The sequence below is a fragment of the Oncorhynchus mykiss genome, chromosome 22, assembly GCF_057628025.1.
Source record: "Oncorhynchus mykiss isolate SJ-2025 chromosome 22, ASM5762802v1, whole genome shotgun sequence".
Classification (NCBI taxonomy): Eukaryota; Metazoa; Chordata; class Actinopteri; order Salmoniformes; family Salmonidae; genus Oncorhynchus; species Oncorhynchus mykiss.
The window spans coordinates 47,013,270-47,033,541 of record NC_143043.1 but is presented as its reverse complement, the minus strand read 5'-3'; the positions used below and the strand labels follow the sequence as shown (position 1 = coordinate 47,033,541).

At 39.7% G+C, this 20,272-nt stretch overlaps 1 protein-coding gene across 1 annotated transcript; it reads left to right on the top strand.

Annotated features, from left to right (window-relative positions):
- The first annotated feature begins 6,895 nt into the window (after window positions 1–6,895).
- Window positions 6,896–10,052, top strand: LOC110502131 (uncharacterized). The gene has a single exon (XM_021579998.3). It carries the CDS (start codon window positions 7,023–7,025, stop codon window positions 8,094–8,096), a length of 1,074 nt encoding a protein of 357 aa, XP_021435673.2. The 5' UTR covers window positions 6,896–7,022; the 3' UTR covers window positions 8,097–10,052.
- Window positions 10,053–20,272: the final 10,220 nt, after the last annotated feature.

Here is a 20,272-nt window from a genome sequence, read left to right as displayed (position 1 = left end):
ATAGGGACCTAATCAGAGGGAAAAAGGGAACAGGTGGGAAAAGGGGTGACGAGGTGGTTAGGAGGAGACAAGGCACAGCTGGGGGAAAAGAGGGGGAGAAAAGGTAACCTAACAACGACCAGCAGAGGGAGACAGGGTGAAGGGAAAGGACAGAGACAAGACACAACATGACAGTACATGACAGGTTTGGTAAGTTATGATTTTATCTTAATTAATGATGTCACATATAAAGGGAGTTTCTGTAAGATTGCTTTGTAAATAAATGAAAGAGAATTCAGCTTTCTTCTTACAAACAGATGGGTCCATCCCACATTGTCCCCTGGGATAAAACGTATTGCTGAATGGTAGACTGTGTCCAATGGTTTTAAAACAGAGGTTGCGTGTAAAAAGTATTACCAAAATCCAATACAGGGAGAAGTGTTGTTTGAACAATCTTTCTCCTATTTTTAATACTAAGGCATGATTTATTTTTATATAAAAAAACAATCTTAGCTTCTTAGTCAGATTTTTTATATGTGTTACGAAGGAAAACCTGTCGTCAATCCAGACACCCAGGTACTTATCTTGAGAAACAAGTTTAGTTTGGGCTCCATTTATTGCACAGATATGCAGGTCCTCAAGGTCAACATTTCATGACCTAGAGAACAGCATGAGCTTTGTTTTTACTAAAACAAACTTAAAATCTGTAAGTGATTTCTGAATTGAATCAAAGTCATGCTGAAGTTCACAAATGGCCTGCTGCATCGAGGTGGCACAGGAATACAAAACTGTGTCATCTGCACAGAGATGAATGGTACAAGTATTAAAAGTGTTTCCTATGACAGCAATGTACAAAGTGAACAGAAATAGACCCAAAATCGAACCATGAGGAACACCTTTTTCAATCTCAAGAAATTCAGATTTAACCCCATTTATCAAGATGGCCTAAGTTCTGTCGCAAAGATAATTCTGTAACCTTAAACAGGCTGTATATCCCAGGCATATTCTTGATAATTTCCTCAGCAAAACAGAATGATCAACAGTGTTGAACAACTTTGACAGGTCAATGAACAAGGCAGCACAGCTCTTTTTAGCATCCAATGCATTGACAAGATCATTAACAACTAGCGTGATTCCTATGGTAGTACTATGCCCAGGCCCAAACCCTGATTGCTTTATATTAAGAATATAATTATCAGATTAAAAGGAATGAAGTTGTACATTAACCAAGGATTGAAGAATCTTAGCTTAACAAGGTAGTCTTGAAATGGTGTGATAGTTGTCCAGATCATTTGTATCCCACCCGTATGGAGTGTCAGCTCATATGCGGATTTCCATGCTTCTGGAATACTTCCTGATAACAATGTTAAATAGAAAATGTGGGCTACCGAGCCAGCAATAAGGGGTGCTGCACACTTAAGCAGACAAGGCTCCAAATGATCAGCCTCTGTAGATTTGGTTTTGTCTAATGTTAACATCCAGGACTTCTTTATCAGTGAATTTCCCCCACAAAAAAACTCCTGACTAGTATTTTCAGAATCGTTCAATATATTTTGACCATCTACATCCAAACTACTCTTTTCAAGAGCTGGCTTTGAAATACATTCAAATATAAAGCCTGCAAAGATAAATGGTGATTAAATGCATTAATGATATCACATTTTGTCAGTAATAGGCCAGAATCTAAATACATTTCAGGGAAGAGAAGAGGACACACAACACTTAAGTGATTTAAATAACAGCTTTCCAGAATTTAGCTGGGTTCCCTGTACATTAATCTGTTGTATTAATACAAAATAACTTTTCTATGGTTTTAAATAGTTTAAAGCAAGTTGATTGCAAATTCAACTAATTCAACTGTCTTTTTGAGTGGGTGAATATCGGTTGTAATCTCATTGTTCAATGTCTCAACCAAATATTACCCAATTATCCACATTGAAATTATGTAATGTGCCCAGTGGGAAGCCTCACACTCAATTCTTCCAATGTCTAATGACAGCTCGACCAGCAGTAATATCTCAAGCCTCACATGGGATGGGTTAATTAAAAAGAGCTGGGAGAGCACGCATTGGAGCTGGGAAAATTGCTGTACATTGTCAGTCATGGAGCTTAGTGCTCCTGTTCCACAGGAAGCAAACCTATGCTTTGTTCTCTGTCTACAGTATGTAAGAGGGCTCTTTATTTCAGAGGCACGTTCAATAGGCAGGCACATTTTTTTTAAACGTCCCTCTAGAGTCCTTGAGGACAGATGAGGAGTCAGCGTTAGATCCTGCCTCGTTTAAGAGCTCAGATGAGGAGAAATGAAAAATCCACCCACAGCCCCAATTATCAGAAGAAAGAGACGCTTCATCGTCATTCATCTCATGCATGAGAGCTAATGACAGATGGTGAGACGTAACAGATAAGGAAATTACATTTTCCACGTGATCATTCATATCAGTCACAAGACAATAAGGAAAACGTCTATTCATTTTCATCTTTGTCACATCCAGATTGACCAGGAAGTTATGAATGCGAAGTAGCTCTGTTTAAAGATTGCAATGTGCATAATTAACAGCAAATTGTCAAGAAGGGAGTGTTTTTGAGACTTGAATTCTAAACCTGCATCACATCGAAAGGGATCACACATTTTCAGACCAAGATTATTCTCAGGGCACACACCATTCAGGTAAACATTTCCTATTGAGCAGCACCTTGACATTGCTTTCTCCACATTAGTATTGTAGCTCTTAATCCATTCAGTCTCATCACTTGCCAAAAAGGACCAGACACCATATTGATTAGTCATCCTTTGAAATGTGCAATGGGATGAGAAATGTCCCAATGCCCTGGATTCCTGTCTGAACAGACACACATAGAGACTACAATCATTGTATCATGCTATTATACTCCATTACTCTATGGAGAGCTCATTCTCTCTCATCTTCTGTGTTTTGCACCAAAGAACTGCCACGGTTATTCATCCCTCCCCACAGACTGCAGACAGTCTACCCAAACCTACCCAGGCTCCAGTGCAGTCAGAGCAGAGCCGTGTGAATATACTGGCCTCTCCACCCAGAGGGATCTCCTCCTCCACAAAGTCAGGGAGTGAAAACAACAGTGACTAATGCCCATACACAGAGAGAAAAGTGTTGTAATTCTGAATCATTTATGGCCCTTCTTCACTTGTATTGGCACGGGGCGCTGCAAAGATGCACATCTAAATCATTGATTTTGTGAAAAGTAGACTTCAATGGTAAGTAAATGGATTTCATAAAACTTTGCGAGGTTGGACAGTGAGATGATATCTGCTAGAAGAGAGCACAGCGGCTCCATTTTTATATATATATTTTTCTCCTGAAAGCAAAAGCTTAAGAATCTGCATGTGCCTGTAGCCTTGAAAAATCCCCCACTGAAGGACAAGAAGAAGCTTTAGCATCTGCCCTCGGTAAAACTTGCACTTTCCATTCTCAATAATCAATCCTTATCTAATTAAGTGTTAAGGTTATGTACACCACTTTGCCTCTCTCAGGTGTTTTTGATGTTGTCTGGTCTGATATTACTGCTGACTAATTTTAATGTGTTGGTGAGAGGGATGACTGGTGTGATGTTATTATTGATGCCGATGCTACCGTGTGATTCTTGACGTAGTTGTTTCTTTGAGGACAAAAACAAAAAACTCAGCTTTTAGTTGACGGTGCAGTGAAAAGCAGTTTGATACAATGCAGATGTATTTAGAACGTCTCCTTTCAACAGAGTAGCCTGTGAAGTGAAATTAAACAACCAGTCTAATTTCATGTTGAAAGCTATCTGAAACCTAACCTGCCACAAACGGTGATGTATGTCATAGTTGTATACAGGATTACTGACATAGGACCAGGGGGGCCTTAACACACATCATACGAGCCCAGGAACGAAGGGCCAGTGCTGACAGATTATCAATGAAACTATTATACCAACCTGCCAAAGGAGATGACCGACAGCACTACCACCGTGTCAGAACACAACAACTGGAAAACACAACAACTGGAAAAAAAACACCAACTTGAAAACACCAACTAGAAAACAAAAATTGGAAACGACAACTGGTAAACACCAACCAGAATAAACAACAACCGTCAAAACACAACAACCGGAAAACACCAACAACTGGAAAACACCAACAACTGGAAATCAACAACAACTGGAAAACAACAACAACTGGAAAACAACAACAACTGGAAATCAACAACAACTGGAAATCAACAACAACTGGAAAACAACAACAACTGGAAATCAACAACAACTGGAAATCAACAACTAGAAAACAACAACAACTGGAAAACAACAACTACTGGAAAACAACAACAACTGGAAATCAACAACTAGAAAACAACAACAACTGGAAAACAACAACAACTTGAAAACAACAACTACTGGAAAACACAACAACTGGAAAACACAACTGGAAAACAACAACTGGAAAACAACAAATAGATTAAACAACAACTGCTGGAAAACACAACAACTGGAAAACAACAACTGGAAAACAACAACTGGAAAACAACAACTAGATTAAACAACAACTAGAAAAAACAACAGCTGGACAACATAACAATTAAAACAAACAACAACTGGAACAAACAACAACTGGAAAACACAACAACTGGAAAACAACAACTAGATTAAACAACAACTGAAAAACACAACAATTAGAACAAACAACAACTTGAAAACAACAACTGGGAAAAAAACACAACTGGAAAACACTACAAATTTAAAACAAGAGAGCTGGAAAACACAAGAATTGGAAAACACAAGAACTGGAAAACACAAGAACTGGAAAACACAGGTTGTTGATTTCAGTCTTGTGTTTTTTATTTTCAGTATCAACACACTGGTTGAATCAACGTTGTTTCCACGTCATTTCAATGAAATGACATTAAACCAACGTGGAAGTGACGTTGAATTGACGTCTGTGCCCAGTGGGAACCTTGAGAGTGGTAATACATTGAGTTACTTTAAATTAAAACATCTTTGTATTTGTTCGCATAACAGAAGATGCAACCATTGCAATAGTAATTGTTTTATAATGATAATGGAGAATTAATAATTAATAGCTTTTTTTTATCGCATTTAGGTATAGAAGCGCTTTACATTGTATAGGAGTAACTATTGTTTCTGCACTCACTGGTTTCCTTTAGCTACTGCTGTACATGGAGAAAAGGTTGTTCTGGTTGTTCTGAACCAAACATTTCTTCTCTTTCTCAAAACAAATCATTTTGGGACAGTGCTTTGTATCATACTAGTTCTACTCAGAAGTGCTATTTGCATAGATCTATGAATTGCCATAATAATGTCTTCCATTGCTTATTTATAGTAGCTTTGTCTTCCTCTTTTTGCAAGTCAAGTGCTACCACGTGGCAATGCTGCCATCTGCTGTGTTTGTCTCTTATTGAAACCCACTCAGGAAGCCCGCACATCAGCCTTCAGTCTAAATACAAAAATAGATGGGTTAAATGTCATGGTAAAATGAATTGCAATTACACAATATCCTTGCTGATCACGCTGGTAGGAATTTCCTGGGTGGTCTGCATGTTTTCCCTGATAGAGTCTGGTTTGATATTCAGCACTCATCTGCTCCCATGGTGTTTTGCCCCAGCTCACAGTGGTTGAGTAATGAACCTCTTTTCCAATCATGTTTCCTCCACTTGATAGCTGGGCTGGGTTTAGCTGTGGGGATCCAGCACAGCACATCTTTATGGAGCAGAGGAGCAGTCGACTCCAGGATCCAGGCAGCTAGCAGCATACTCCTGCTCTCTGCTGGGTTTACAGAGTAAGCATGTGACTTCAAAATGACACGGAGTGAAATGAGGTCTAGTCTAAAAGGAGTGGAATAACAATGTAGCTGGAGTAACCACGTGTGCAACACTTAATGATGCTGGTTACGATAAAGATAACAGACAGCTGCTGTGTCTGTCATTGGCTAGTCTACTGTAGACACCTGCTGTGTCTGTCATTGGCTAGTCTACTGTAGACAGCTGCTGTGTCTGTCATTGGCTAGTCTACTGTAGACAGCTGCTGTGTCTGTCATTGGCTAGTCTACTGTAGACACCTGCTGTGTCTGTCATTGGCTAGTCTACTGTAGACAGCTGCTGTGTCTGTCATTGGCTAGTCTACTGTAGACAGCTGCTGTGTCTGTCATTGGCTAGTCTACTGTAGACACCTGCTGTGTCTGTCATTGGCTAGTCTACGTAGACCTTACTATCGAAAGTGTTGTTTATTGATGCGGTGCCATGTCTTCCTCCTCTTTCAAATCAAATCAAAAGTTTATTGGTCGCATACAGAGTTTAGCAGATGTTCTAGCGGGTGCAGTAAAATGCATGAGTTACTAGCTCCTAACAATGCAATAAAGAACCACTCCACCGCCATCACTTCCATCTCCATTGGTACAGTATGTGACTTAGACCAGGCAGGGTGGGAAGTCGACTCTCTTCCTGCCACTGTGTGAATTATTCACACCGCCATTGTCAGAGCGGCCCTCACCTGTCAACAGGTGCACTAGAGAGGAGTGGAAGGGTTGAAGGGTGGAGGGGGAGGGGGGGCTGTGAGCAGACCACCCCTTCTTTTCAGAGGTTGACAGATGGATCAGGTCAGCTGTCTGGTCTGTCTGCTCCGTGTGGTTCATCTGCTGGCAGTCCGGGGATAGACGCAGACATATGCTACATGGTGTGCTGACTTTTACAATTAAGCTACCACAGACAACGGGTAAGGCGTGGGGGTTCTTCGTCTTGTTTTTTTTGCTTAATAGTGTGCTAAAGTAAGTTGCTGTTCCTGTCGCTTTGTCTGTTTGACATAACTGTTGTTAATTACAGGCTAACACTCTAAACCAGCTCAAGGTATATTCAGCATACAGTGTTTGAACAGTTGTTGTTTTTAGACAGGGTAAAGTATCTGATGCTTTTCTCAAGCTTGTGGGAGTAGTGTTCACACAAACACTAACAAATAATTCACCGTCATATCATTTTTCAGGATATGTTGTGAAATGCATAAGCCTTTGTTCTTTTATTTATTTCAGGAACAGGATGGATCCATCCCATTGGTTCATATTCATCATGTATGTTATCCCTTTTACATTCAAGAAAAGTACTGCTTGCTATGACGGGTGCAGCTGCCTCACAGATATAAAATATATCAACTGTTCGGGTGGGAATCTTACCACTCCTCTTAGGAATGTCCCCCACAACACAGAGTACCTGGACCTGTCCAGAAACCTGTTGACAGTGCTCCAAGAAGGTTCATTTGGGACCCTGTGGAGCCTGAGGGTGCTCCTTTTAAAAGAGAACAACCTCAGCCATGTAGATGACGGCGCTTTCTCCTCCCTCCGGGGGCTGAGGAGGCTGGACCTGAGCCATAACCACCTTTCTGCCCTGGGGCCTGGCTTCTCCCTGGGCCTTGAATCCCTAACCGAGCTCCTGCTGGATCACAACCATCTCACCGTCCTGGAGAGTGGGACCTTCCACAGCCTGGATAGCCTCCAGAAGCTGGACCTGAGCAGCAACCTAATCTCCACAGTAAAGCCCAGAGCCCTGGGTTACCTGACTGGCCTGCGCCAGCTCCACCTGGAGGGGAACCATCTAACCTCCCTGGGTTCAGGCCTCTTCTCCACGCTGCGCTCCCTGGAGGTGCTGGGCCTTCGGGGGAACTTGATCAGCTCCACTGAGCCAGGAGTCTTCGCCCCTATGTCTTCCCTAACTCTGCTGGACCTGGCCCTCAACCGTCTAAGCACCCTGGGCTACAGGACCCTGTTGAGCATCCACACCCCCAGCCTCCATGTCCTGTTGGAGGGCAACCCCTGGCACTGTGATTGCGACCTGCAGAGGGTGTTCAGGAAGTTGTCCAGCATCCACAGGGTCTTCCTGGATGACTACCAGGAGCTGAGGTGCAGCCAGCCCACCGAGCTACAGGGCAGGTCCATGGGAGAAGTGGATGATGAGCTGTGTGTCGGCGAGACTGTGACAGTGCTCATTCTGACGGTCACCGTGGTGATCACCGTGGTAGCTGCCATTATCATGGCGGAGAAGAACAAGAAGAATAGCGTGGCTAAGAACTGGGAGGAGAGCGTGGGGCTGGACACCTACTGTGACAATTACAATTAAGGCTGTCACCTGCTCATGTTACAACAATGACAACTCACTGTGCCTCAGTACCCAATGTGGTTAGATCTGATCTGATTAAACACCATGGAATGCAAGCAGATTTTCTTCAGATAACTCTAACTATTCTCAAAGAGATTCACCCTCTTAGCTTGTAGAACAGGACATCTCGTATTGATTCCCTATAGAAGGCAGTGAAAGACTTGCTTGACAAGTTACTATTTCGCTGTGACAGTTGACATGGCCACCGTTAGGGGCAGAATAACTAACCCACCAAATGCCATAAGACTGTTCTTTAGTAATGCAAGTTTAAAAGTTTAAAAGTTATTGACAAATTCCAATCATGCATATGTTTTGTAATCATTTCCTACACCTCAAAATGACAATGTTGATACAGGTATGCTTTACAGTGCCTTCAAAAACTATTAATACCCATAGACTGGTTTTGTGTTGCAGCCTGACTACAAAATGGTTTAAATATACTTTTTCTCTCCCCCAATACCCCATAATGACAAAGTGAAAACATGATTTTAGAAGTGTTTGCAAATTTATTGAAAATGAAAAATATAAATATCAAATTAAAGGAAAATCAACATTTTTGTCCATTAAAATAACATGATCAGAAATACAGTGTAGACATTGTTAATGATGTAAATAACTGTTGTAGCTGGAAACGGCTGTTTTTTAATGGAATATCTACATAGGTGTACAGAGGCCCATTATCAGCAACCATCACTCCTGTGTTCCAATGGCACGTTGTGTTAGCTAATCCAAGTTAATCATTTTAAAAGGCTAATTGATCATTAGAAAACCCTTTTGCAATTATGTTAGCACAGCTGAGTACCGTTGTTCTAATTAAAGAAACAATAAAACTGTCCGTCTTCAGTCTAGTTGAGTATCTGGAGCATCAGCATTTGTGGGTTTGATTAAAGGCTCAAAATGGTCAGAAACAAAGAACTTTCTTCTGAAACTCGTCAGTCTATTCTTGTTCTTTGAAATGAAGGCTATTCCATGCGAGAAATTGCCAAGAAACTGAAGATCTGGTACAACACTCCCTTCACAGAACAGCGCAAACTGGCCCTAACCAGAACAGTAAAAGGAGTGGGAGGCCCCGGTGCACAACTGAGAAAGAGGACAAGTACATTAGAGTGTCTAGTTTGAGAAACAGATGCCTCATAAGTTCTCAACTGTACTTGTCCTCTTGCTCAGTTTAAAACATTAACAATGTCTTGTGGCGTACAGCAGGTCAGCCACCAGGGGGAGACTCGTCGAGGCCATGGTGGCAGACGGGTCTACATCACGAGGCAATGGCTCCCTCTGCTGGACGTGCCAGGTCCCGACGGGCTCTCCGGCCAGGACAAATTGGGGCTGATTGTGGTTGGTGGGTAATCAAGGGCTGATTGCTCACCAGCTGTATGAGTCCCATAAAGCTGCCAGAAGGGCAGCACACAAGGAGAGGGATTGGGGGAAGAAAGGTGACTTCTGTTTAGTTAGAGACAGTGCCTGAGCTAAAAGGAGGGCGTTCAGTTTTTGTGGCCGACGTGATACAGCAAGACTCGGAGCCCAGAAGACGGTATCCCGGAGAGGGTCTCATGTGGGAGACCTATCCTTTTCTTTTGATTTATTATTTAAATAAACACCCTTGAAACCGAGCTAATCCTACTCCGTCCGTGTCTGATCTGTGTAAAAGTCTTGACCAAACCCCCTGATCTGCCACATTCTACAGTGTATTTCTGATTAATCTGTTATTTTAATGGACATTTTTTTTAATCGATTCTATCAAAAACAAGGACATTTCTAAGTGACTCCAAACTTTTGAACGGTAGTGTAAGTATTCACACCCCTGAGTCAATACTTTTTAGATCAACATTTGACAATGATTACAGCTGTGAGTCTTGCTGGGTAAGTCTGGATTGTGCCCCATTTGCGCGTTAATAAAATGATTCAAGCTCTGTCAAATTGGTTGTTGATCATTGCTAAACAACTATTTTCAGGTCTTGCCATAGATTTTCAAGTAGATTTAAATCAAAACTGTAACTTGGCCCCTCAGGAACATTCACTGTCAACTTGGTAAGCGACACCAGTGTAGGTTTTAACTTGTGTTTTATGTTATTGACCTGCTGAAAGGTGAATTAATCTCCCAGCGTCTGGTGGAAAGCAGACTGAACAAGGTTTTCCTCTAGGATTTAGACTGTGCTTAGCTCCATTCCATCAATTTTTTTCTATCCTGAAAACTACCCAGTCCTTAACGATTGCAAGCATACAAATAACATGATGATGCCACCACTATGCTTGAAAATATGAAGAGTGGTACTCAGTAATGTGATGGATTGGATTTTCCCATAACATTCAGTTGAAATCAGAAGTTTACATACACTTAGATTGGAGTCATTAAAACTAATTTTTCCACCACTCCACAAATTTCTTGTTAACAAACTATAGTTTTGGCTAGTCAGTTAGGACATCTACTTTGTGGATGACACAGTCATTTTTCCAACAATTGTTTACAGACAGATTATTTCACTTAAAATTCACTGTATCACAATTCCAGTGGGTCAGAAGTTTACATACACTAAGTTGACTGTGCCTTTAAAGACAATTTAAAGACAATGCTACTAAATACTAATTGAGTGTATGTAAACTTCTGACCCACCGGTGGTCAAAAAAAAAAATAATATTGACATTGACATTTCACATTCTTAAAATAAAGTGATGATCCTAACTGACCTAAGACAGGGAATTTGTCCTATTATTATATGTCAGGAATTGTGAAAAACTGAGTTTAAATGTATCTGGCTAAGGTGTATGTAAACTTACGACTTCAACTGTAACACTTTTTATTGAGGACAAAAAGTTAAATGCTTTGCCACATTTGTGGCAATTTTACGTTAAAACCTTGTTGCAAACAGGATGGATGTTTAGGAATATGTTTTATTCTGTACAGGGTTCCTTCTTTTCTCTCTGTCATTTAGGTTTGTATTGTGGAGTAACTACAATGTTGTTGATCCATCCTCAGTTTTCTCCTATCACAGCCCTTAACTTTGTAACCATTGGCCTCATGGTGAAATCCTTGACCGGTTTCCTTCCTCTCCGGCCACTGAGTTAGGAAGAACACCTGTATCCTTGTAGTGACTGGGTGTATTGATACACCATCCTAAATGTACAGTAACTAAGAACTTCACAATGCTAAAAGGGATATTAAATGTTTGCTTCTATTCATTTTACCCATCATGTTAAACACAATTATTGCACAAAGAGTGAGTTCATGCAACTTATTATGTGACTTGTTAAACACATTTTAACTCCTAAACTTATTTAGGCTTGCCATAACAAAGGAGTTGAATACTTATCGACTCAAGACGTGTCAGCTTTTAATTCTTAATGAATTGATCAATTGAAGAAGAAAAAAAATGTTTAATTCACTTTGACATTATAGGGTATTGTGTGTAGGCCAGTGAATAAAAAAAAAGTTTAATCCATTTTAAATTCAGCCTGTAACACAACAAAATGTGGAAAAAGTCAAGGGGTGTGAATACTTTCTGAAGACAAAGTAGGTGCTTTAGTTGTCCATCTGGCTTCCCAGTTGCTTTGGCAGTAAACTCCATTATAATTAAAAAAGAGGAAGAATGAGATGCATGAGAAAAAAATAGTCTTTGGAATCCTTTCTATGACCCAACCATGCGTTACCGTATAATGTATTATTAATAAATGTATAACGATTTTTTTCTTTTAAATAACCGGGTCATTCGAGCCCTGGATGCTGATTGGCTGAAAGACGTGGTATATCAGATAGTATACAACGTGTATGACGCAAAACTACTTGTTTACTGTTCTAATTACGTTGGTAACCAGTTTATAATAGCAATAAGGTTCCTAGGGTTTGTTGTCTATGGTCAATATACCACGGCTAAGGGCTGTATCCTGGCACACCGTGTTGCGTCATAAGAACAGCCCTTAGCTGTAGTATATTGGCCATATACCACACCCCCTCGAGTCTAATTGCTTAATATCACACATAATGCTATAACCATTCATTACCTGACATCTGGTTCATTTACTGGTTCATATAGGCTAAACATGCATTACACACAGACAAAATTCATTGAATTGGTAATCAAGGCTTTTAAGATATCAAATTACCTTTTTTTCCCCCTCACCTTAGCAGTTGTTTTAATGGCATCCTGATTAGAATTGTGTTAGTCTGGTACTTGTATCTGAATTATTGATCTTACTCTACTTCAGCCTGCATGTTTTATCATCATGCCCCATATCGCTGTTACCGCATCCTGGTTGGCTCGCATCCAGCATGTTTCACAGCTCTACTTTGCAGCTCAGAGAGTGGTCAAGGTGTTTCCAATAATTTGCACAACATTACACAATTAACTCTGCTTGTTTCAAGTCAGATATATATTTAAATATGGGGGTATTTATACAATTTGCATTTGAATTAGGCCTGCATGAAATCTTAAACATTTCAATAACTGAACAATTGAAGAAAGCACCCTGACTTATCTAGGAACGTTTTTCATGGATTTGTATGTCCAACCAAATCCAATCTAACCAAATGCAAATGTATAGAAGTTTTATATAAGTTTTTCATAGATTTGTATGTCCAACCAATACAAACCAATACAACCAAATTCGAATGTATATAGGTTTTATATAAGTAGTCTTAACCTTTTGGTTAACAGTTAACTAACTTTTCGCAGAGGTTGGTGTAATATCGTTTCTCAACACCAGAGGTCACTAAAGATGGTCATACCATAGATTTTTATTCAAGGACTTCTTTGACTAAATAGTGTACCATCCAAGATTACCACTAGAGGGTAGTAGATCTTAAAGTGTGAGAGGCATACATATCCTACCTGTATTCCAGGAGCTGGTGGTCCTTCACTTCCTTGATTCTATTGCTGCCTGCTGCCTTTGAATTACAGGATGATCCAAATCGAGTGACTTTAAGGAGAGTTTGACACGGATACAACTTGGCACGACCATCTGTAAAACACACAATCAGCGGTTAATCCACTTCAGAGGGCACAATACGAACAGGATATCCTTTCATAACAACAACATCCGATGTGGGGGCAGGCCACAGATTTTTGCATCGTGATCATTTAAACATTTTATTGGCCACCATACTATTTGGATTCACACTCTAGCCAACAACAACAACAACAAGAACAACAGAAACACTCAGATTAGACGCCAAGACATTCAGTGTAGCCTGTGTCCTTGTCTCCCAGCTGACAGGAGAGAAGATAACTGATCAGGTAAGTATGGTGTTGTCTGATGAGGGATGTTAAATGGAATGACTGGAATCCTCACAACACTCTGGCAGACAGACAGGGTATTGAATGTTGTCTCTAAGATTAAGACTGAGATCCTCACAACACTCTGGCAGACAGACAGGGTATTGAATGATGTCTCTAAGATTAAGACTGGGATCCTCACAACACTCTGGCAGACAGACAGGGTATTGAATGTTGTCTCTGAGATTAAGACTGGGATCCTCACAACACTCTGGCAGACAGACAGGGTATTGAATGTTGTCTCTAAGATTAAGACTGGAATCCTCACAACACTCTGGCAGACAGACAGGGTATTGAATGTTGTCTCTAAGATTAAGACTGGGATCCTCACAACACTCTGGCAGACAGACAGGGTATTGAATGTTGTCTCTAAGATTAAGACTGGGATCCTCACAACACTCTGGCAGACAGACAGGGTATTGAATGTTGTCTCTAAGATTAAGACTGGGATCCTCACAACACTCTGGCAGACAGACAGGGTATTGAATGTTGTCTCTAAGTTTAAGACTGAAGCAAACAGGGGAAATCACTGAGAAACCCCTTCAACGTATCTGAATTTTGTGAGACAAATGACTTGTGCATAATATCTCAACATCCATCACTGAAGGCTTTCTTTGTGTTTCAATCCATTCAGCTGCTAAATTATTGCCAATCATGCAAAGTAACTCAAATCTGTTCATGGGTTGTTATTTCAAATGAAGACAATTTATCCAAAGAATATATACTTGTGAGACTGTTTGATATTTGAGATTACTCAGGTAAAGATAGATTCAATATTTTGTGATTGTGCATGGATGTGAAATAACAAATGGTTATTGCTTTCCATTTTATATTGCAAAATGCAATTTTCTGTCTGAGATATTGAGAGAGAATACAGCAATATACAGTGACACCAGCTGTAGACAGGATGAGAAAATCCACTTAAATGTAATAAAGTCACATTGAACTTTTCTATCCGCACTGCACTAAAGACCAAAATTCGCTAAAGAAAATTGTGATAAATAAAAAAAGTATACCAGTTTAATTTAAGAACCAAAAAATTGACAGATGTGCCATATAGATCTCAAAATAGTTGGGAAGAGAGTTTCCATGTACCAATTTCTTTGGTACATGGTTTATGAACTGATACAGAAAACAATGCTGGATTCAAAACATAGAGTTTTTCTATTGAAATGATGATAAACATTCTTGCAAACAATAGAATGTTATATATATATATGTGGGATACAACCATCCCAGCTCTGCAAATTTAGCTGTGAAGAGATAGAATCATTAGATCATTTGTTTTGGTACTGTCCATGTGTAGCTTGTTTTTTGTCACAGAGGAATGGCTGAAGAATTGCAAAATTTACCTCTGTAAATAGCACTCCTGGGTGATTTTAAAAAGTCATAGTCAATCAATATATATTATAATAATACTCTTAGCAAAAAAGTTTTCACCTCCTTGGCATTTTTCCTATTTTGTTTGTATCATTCGATTTACACAAACATGCCTACCACTTTGAAGAAGTGTATATTTGGTTTGCCCCAGACATAGTGTTTTCCTTGATTGCCAAAAAGCTGAATTTTAGTCTCATCTGACCAGAGTGCCTTCTTCCATATGCAAATATTTTTCTTTAAACAATGGCTATTTCCTGGCCACTCTTCCGTAAAGCCCAGCTCTGTGGAGTGTACGGCTTAAAGTGGTCCTATGGACAGATACTCCAATCTCCGCTGTGGAGCTTTGCAGCTCCTTCAGGGTGATCTTTGGTCTCTTTGTTTGCCTCTCTGATGAATTCCCTCCTTGCCTGGTCTGTGAGTTTTGGTGGGCGGCCCTCTCTTGACAGGTTTGTTGTTGTGCCATATTCTTTCCATTCTTTAATAATAGATGTAATGGTTCTCAGTGGGATGTTCAAAGATTATGATATTTTTTTATAACCCAACCCTGATCTGCACTTCTCCAAAAATGTGTCCCTGACCTATTTGGAGAGCTCCTTGGTCTTCATAGTGCCGCTTGCTTGGTAGTGCCCCTTGCTTAGTGGCGTTGCAGACTCTGGGGCCTTTCAGAATAGGCGTATATATTCTGAGATCATGTGACACTTAGATTGCACACAGGTGGACTTTATTTAACTAATTATGTGACTTCTGAAGGTAATTGGTTTCACCAGATCTTATTTAGGAGCTTCATAGTAAAGGGGTGAATACATACAGTATGCAGGCACCAATTTTCCGTTTTTTATTTTTTAGAATTTTGTAATTTTTTTCATTTCACTTAACCAATTTTTAGTATTTTGTGTATGTTCATTACAAGAATTCCAAATAAAAATCCATTTAAATTATAGGTTGTAATGCAACAAAATAAGAAAAATGCCAAGGGGGTTGAATACTTTTGCAAGGCACAGTGGAGTCTATGAGAATAGAAAGGTTCAGAACTTTTGTGTAACATTACAGCACAGTTTAAAAAAACTTGATGGTCTTCAGAGATAGATAGGAGGGGTTAAGTGGAGCTGAAGGATGGGACTTAAAACAAACAAAAGATAACTATTGTAAAATATACTTTGTCTGTAAAATATATAGTATGTACAGTATAAGCTGGAAGTAGAAGCCTAAGAGTTGTTGTCCATTAGTTTACTCCAATAAGGGGAGGGATGGTAGGGTTAGGGGAAAATAATAAAGGAAAATATATATATATATATTAATATATACAGTATATACATATTTATATATATATATTTACAAAACAATATATGGGGGATTGGAAATGATGCAGACACATACATTGATGGAAGCCACAATCTATCTGCAATATTAAAGCTGATCTACCCCCTGAAAAACAATTGTAATAAAATAAAGTCACTTGGTATATCTTCTTACTTATGAGGAACAACAGTATTACTCAGATCACAGAGAGAAGTTGGGCTGAAAGAATGATGGAGAAATGTCTACACAGACAATCACAATTAGTATTACTCAGATCACAGAGAGAAGTCGGGCTGAAAGAATGATGGAGAAATGTCTACACAGACAATCACAAGAGCAGACTAATGAGCCTGTTGATTTTTGCCTTGGTTTTACGCTAGTCTACAATAAGCTCACTTAGGCCATTCCGTGTTATTTATCTGGCTATAAGAGGTCCTTCACTCTTGTGTTAGTTTAATGGACGAACGACCACTCAGCAGAATCCACCGCAACAAGTCTAAGGGAATAATTTAGTCTCTCCCTTTCTGGGTCCCAGTGGTCAAAATGAAACAGTGGGGAGAAACACCCTCTGCAGCCTGGTCAAGCTCCTTACAATTAGGACCTATAATTCTCTCAGGGCATTTAACTCAACCCTAGCCAGCAAACATGCCACTAACTCAAAGGATGGATACGAGTAGGACAATGCCAACCCAACAGAAAGTAGTGGCATGGCCTTTATTGAGTATTGATGAACCTGAAGAGTACCACAAGTATCTTCTCTGCTGCACTTGACCAGACTGAAAGATGGTTACAAACACCCTTCCTTAGATTGTAAGGACACTTGAAGAAAAAAGTGTATGTTGAATTGTCCTGTGTTCTGGTACTTCATCCTGTACAGCCTATTGTTTACATTGATATGAACAACATTCCATGACATTCTTAGGCTGTGAAGTATGATATAATGTAGTCGACTTCCTGCCTTTTCCACTCCTGAGACAGCAATATGTCACTCTATCATCAAGCCGGGCGATATGGCCAAACATTTATATAACGATAAATTGACTGAATTTTCACGATAACAATAAACTGAATGATACGTTTATAACATTTTTTTGTATAATACCCTTAAAACAACTACTACTACTTTGAATGTTGTAGCTATCAATTGTCACATTAACAATTAACCATAGCAAACTCATTTCATTTATTTCATATGGCCCTATAGATTGTTTATGGTAATGAACGATATCAGCAAACTGTCCACGATAAGTGGTTGGTTTATCATCCCAGTTCTACTCTATCACTGTCTATTCCTCGTGGTCTGTGTCTGGTCGTGGCATCCACCTTTCATAATCCTCTATCCTGGCCACCAATCTGACTCTCCGGTTACACTAAGCTGTCACTGTCACCATGCACGGTGGGATAGCTCTGTTGTTATTGTTTTGTTCGGGCTGTTTCTTTGCCTGGCTGGGAGCATATTGGCCTGCTGTGCTCTGGCTGGCTGGGAAAGCTATGATTCAGTATGACATGTTGTTGTAAGACACTACTTAAAAATTATTTTTAGAGCCCAGATCCAGAAGGTTCAAATGCTCAAAGACTTGAATCAGAGGCTTCGGTGTTACAACTACCATTCTGTTTTCTTGTTCTGAATCTTCCCTAAATGTCTAGAGGTGCGTTAAGGACTGTAACCTTTACTTATGCTGTTGACTTATACCCTGTGATCTATTCCCTCTGAACTTGTCAGGCAAACAGAAGAAAAGGGAGGATGAAAACAAGCAGTTCAAAGCATTCAAATGATTTGACTTCTCACCAAGGTGGGGTCTGGCCTGGGCCTGGGAACTTCTATTGTCAAAAACTGTCAAAAGGAAAGGTCACACCGCCGAAGTTACTTCCAGCCTGAGTGTAACCGACATCAAGCCATAGCCTGAATATTGACTCAGTTAGCCCCTTGGCTCCCGTGTCCATAGCAACAGCTGAGGAGGTAGTTGTCACAGCTTGTTTGGCCTCAGTGGGCTAGCATGTTTCCTCTAAAAAGACCCTTGTTTCCAAATCGGGTCAGAGAGAGCACAGAGGAGTGGAGTTAAGTTGGAATGCCCTTGTGTCCAAGGGCTGAGATTCCATTCTTGTTTTGTTATTGTAATAGTTTGTGTGTTATTTTACATGAACAGACATAAGCCACAGTATGTATGGATGTTCGTTTGATTTACTGTTATTAATGACCTTGAAGACGAGCTCTGGAAATAGGTAACTTATCCAGATTGTTGCCCTTGTTACGCCTTTCCTATTTTTCAGGACTACTTTTATTCAATAGTGCATTGATTTGGTATTCAGGAAGTGAACCCATTTAGCAACAGGAACCAAATGAAGCACGCATTATCTATTATCACAATCTATCAGGAGGATGAACAAAAAAAATACCTCTTTGGCCTTCCCACACATCTCTAACCTTTTCTTTCAAAAGCGTTCAGCAAATAGTCCTAATGCCACTCACTTGTTTGCAGATGATTGTGAATACCATTAGTTCTTCCGTTTTTAATTAGAGGGTAAACACAGGGTAAACTGAGTGTTTTTAGTGAATGTAGGACAGAGAAAATAATACATGACTGTTCTTTTTAATGTACTAACACATCAATATGTTTTCTTCTATAAGGAGTACTGCACGTGTGTGTGTGTGTGTGTGTGTCTGTGTGTGTGTGTGTGTGTGTTGACGGGTGTCTCCTTGTCGAAGAGGTCCCTGACCAGAACCCCAGCCTACGAGGCTCCTGGTGACGTGAGAAGTTTGAGCTCTTCCCATCTCCTGTGAGAGCGCTTGAACTCCAATTTCCTGAGAGACATGCTGTACTTCTGCTAGTACTGTGATCGGAATTTCAATGATTTTGGCCTTGCTGCGAGTGCGGAGATTTCTCATATCACCACTCAGTGAGTGTCTTAGGCTATATCCACTACATGAACAGACTGCTATGGGACTGATGTCGAGTAAGGGACAGTGATGGATAAAGAGGAGGGCAAGTTTATATGTTTGCTTTTACAGCAGGATGAGATTGAACTATCATGGGCAAACACTGATCTGATGATTATTCCCCTTGCAGAGTTAACATCCAGCTGTCAGTATTTCCTTAAATATATTGTGATGTATTATGTAATGTATTGTGATGCATTATATAATGTATTGTGATGTACTGTGTAATGTATTGTGATGTATTATGTAATGTATTGTGATGCTTTTTGTAATATAGTGTGATCAAGTGCAGTGCATTTGCAAAGTATTCAGACCTCTTGAATTTTTCCTCATTTTGTTACGTTACAGCCTTATTCTAAAATGTATACAATATTATTTTTTCTCATCAATCTTAACATAATACCCCATAATGACAAAGCAAAAACAGGTTTTTATATATTTAATAAGTAAGTATTCAGTATTTATTCAGTATTTAATACATAAGTATTCAGACCCTTTGCGATGAGACTTGAAATTGAGCTCAGGTGCATCCTGTTTCCATTGATCACTCTTGAGATGTTTCTACAACTTGATTGGAGTCCACCTGTGTTAAATCCAATTGATTGGACATGATTTGGAAAGGCACACACCTGTCCATATAAGGTCCCACAGTTGACAGTGCATGTCAGAGAAAAAAACCAAGCCATGAGGTCGAAGGAATTGTCCATAGAGATCCGAGACAGGAAACATTTCTAAAAAAAACAGTTTTGCTGTGTCATTATGGGGTATTGTGTGTAGATTGATGAGAAAAACAACAACAGTTCATCCATTTTAGAAGAAGGCTGTAACGTAACAACATGTGAAAAAAGTCAAGGGGTCTGAATACTTTCAGAACGCATTGAATACCATTAGCACGTGAAAGTGTAGTTAATCTGTAATATAAAAAACGTGGTTACACACTTTAGTCCTCACTGTCCTCTGTGGTATTTGGAAGTAATACCTCCATTACATTCTGTATCTGTGGCACTACCACATTTGTCATTGAAGTACAGAGCATAGATCCCAGAGGATTGACAGAAGAGGGTTAAGGTAAATGCATAAGCAGCTGACTGAAATTCTTATTACACTTCCTCTATTTTCCAGTTACTTAAAAAGTCAATTAAAAAGGCCATTATCTTTTTATTTTCCAAATGTAATAGGAAAACAAATGAATTTTACCCTCTGTGGTTTTTTTGCTGGCATTACGTTAGTTTTTTGTTTTTGTTTACTATTTT

Bases quoted from the DNA above. Each gene is read 5' to 3' on its own strand.
- LOC110502131 (XM_021579998.3), top strand. From the start codon at position 7,023: ATGGATCCATCCCATTGGTTCATATTCATCATGTATGTTATCCCTTTT.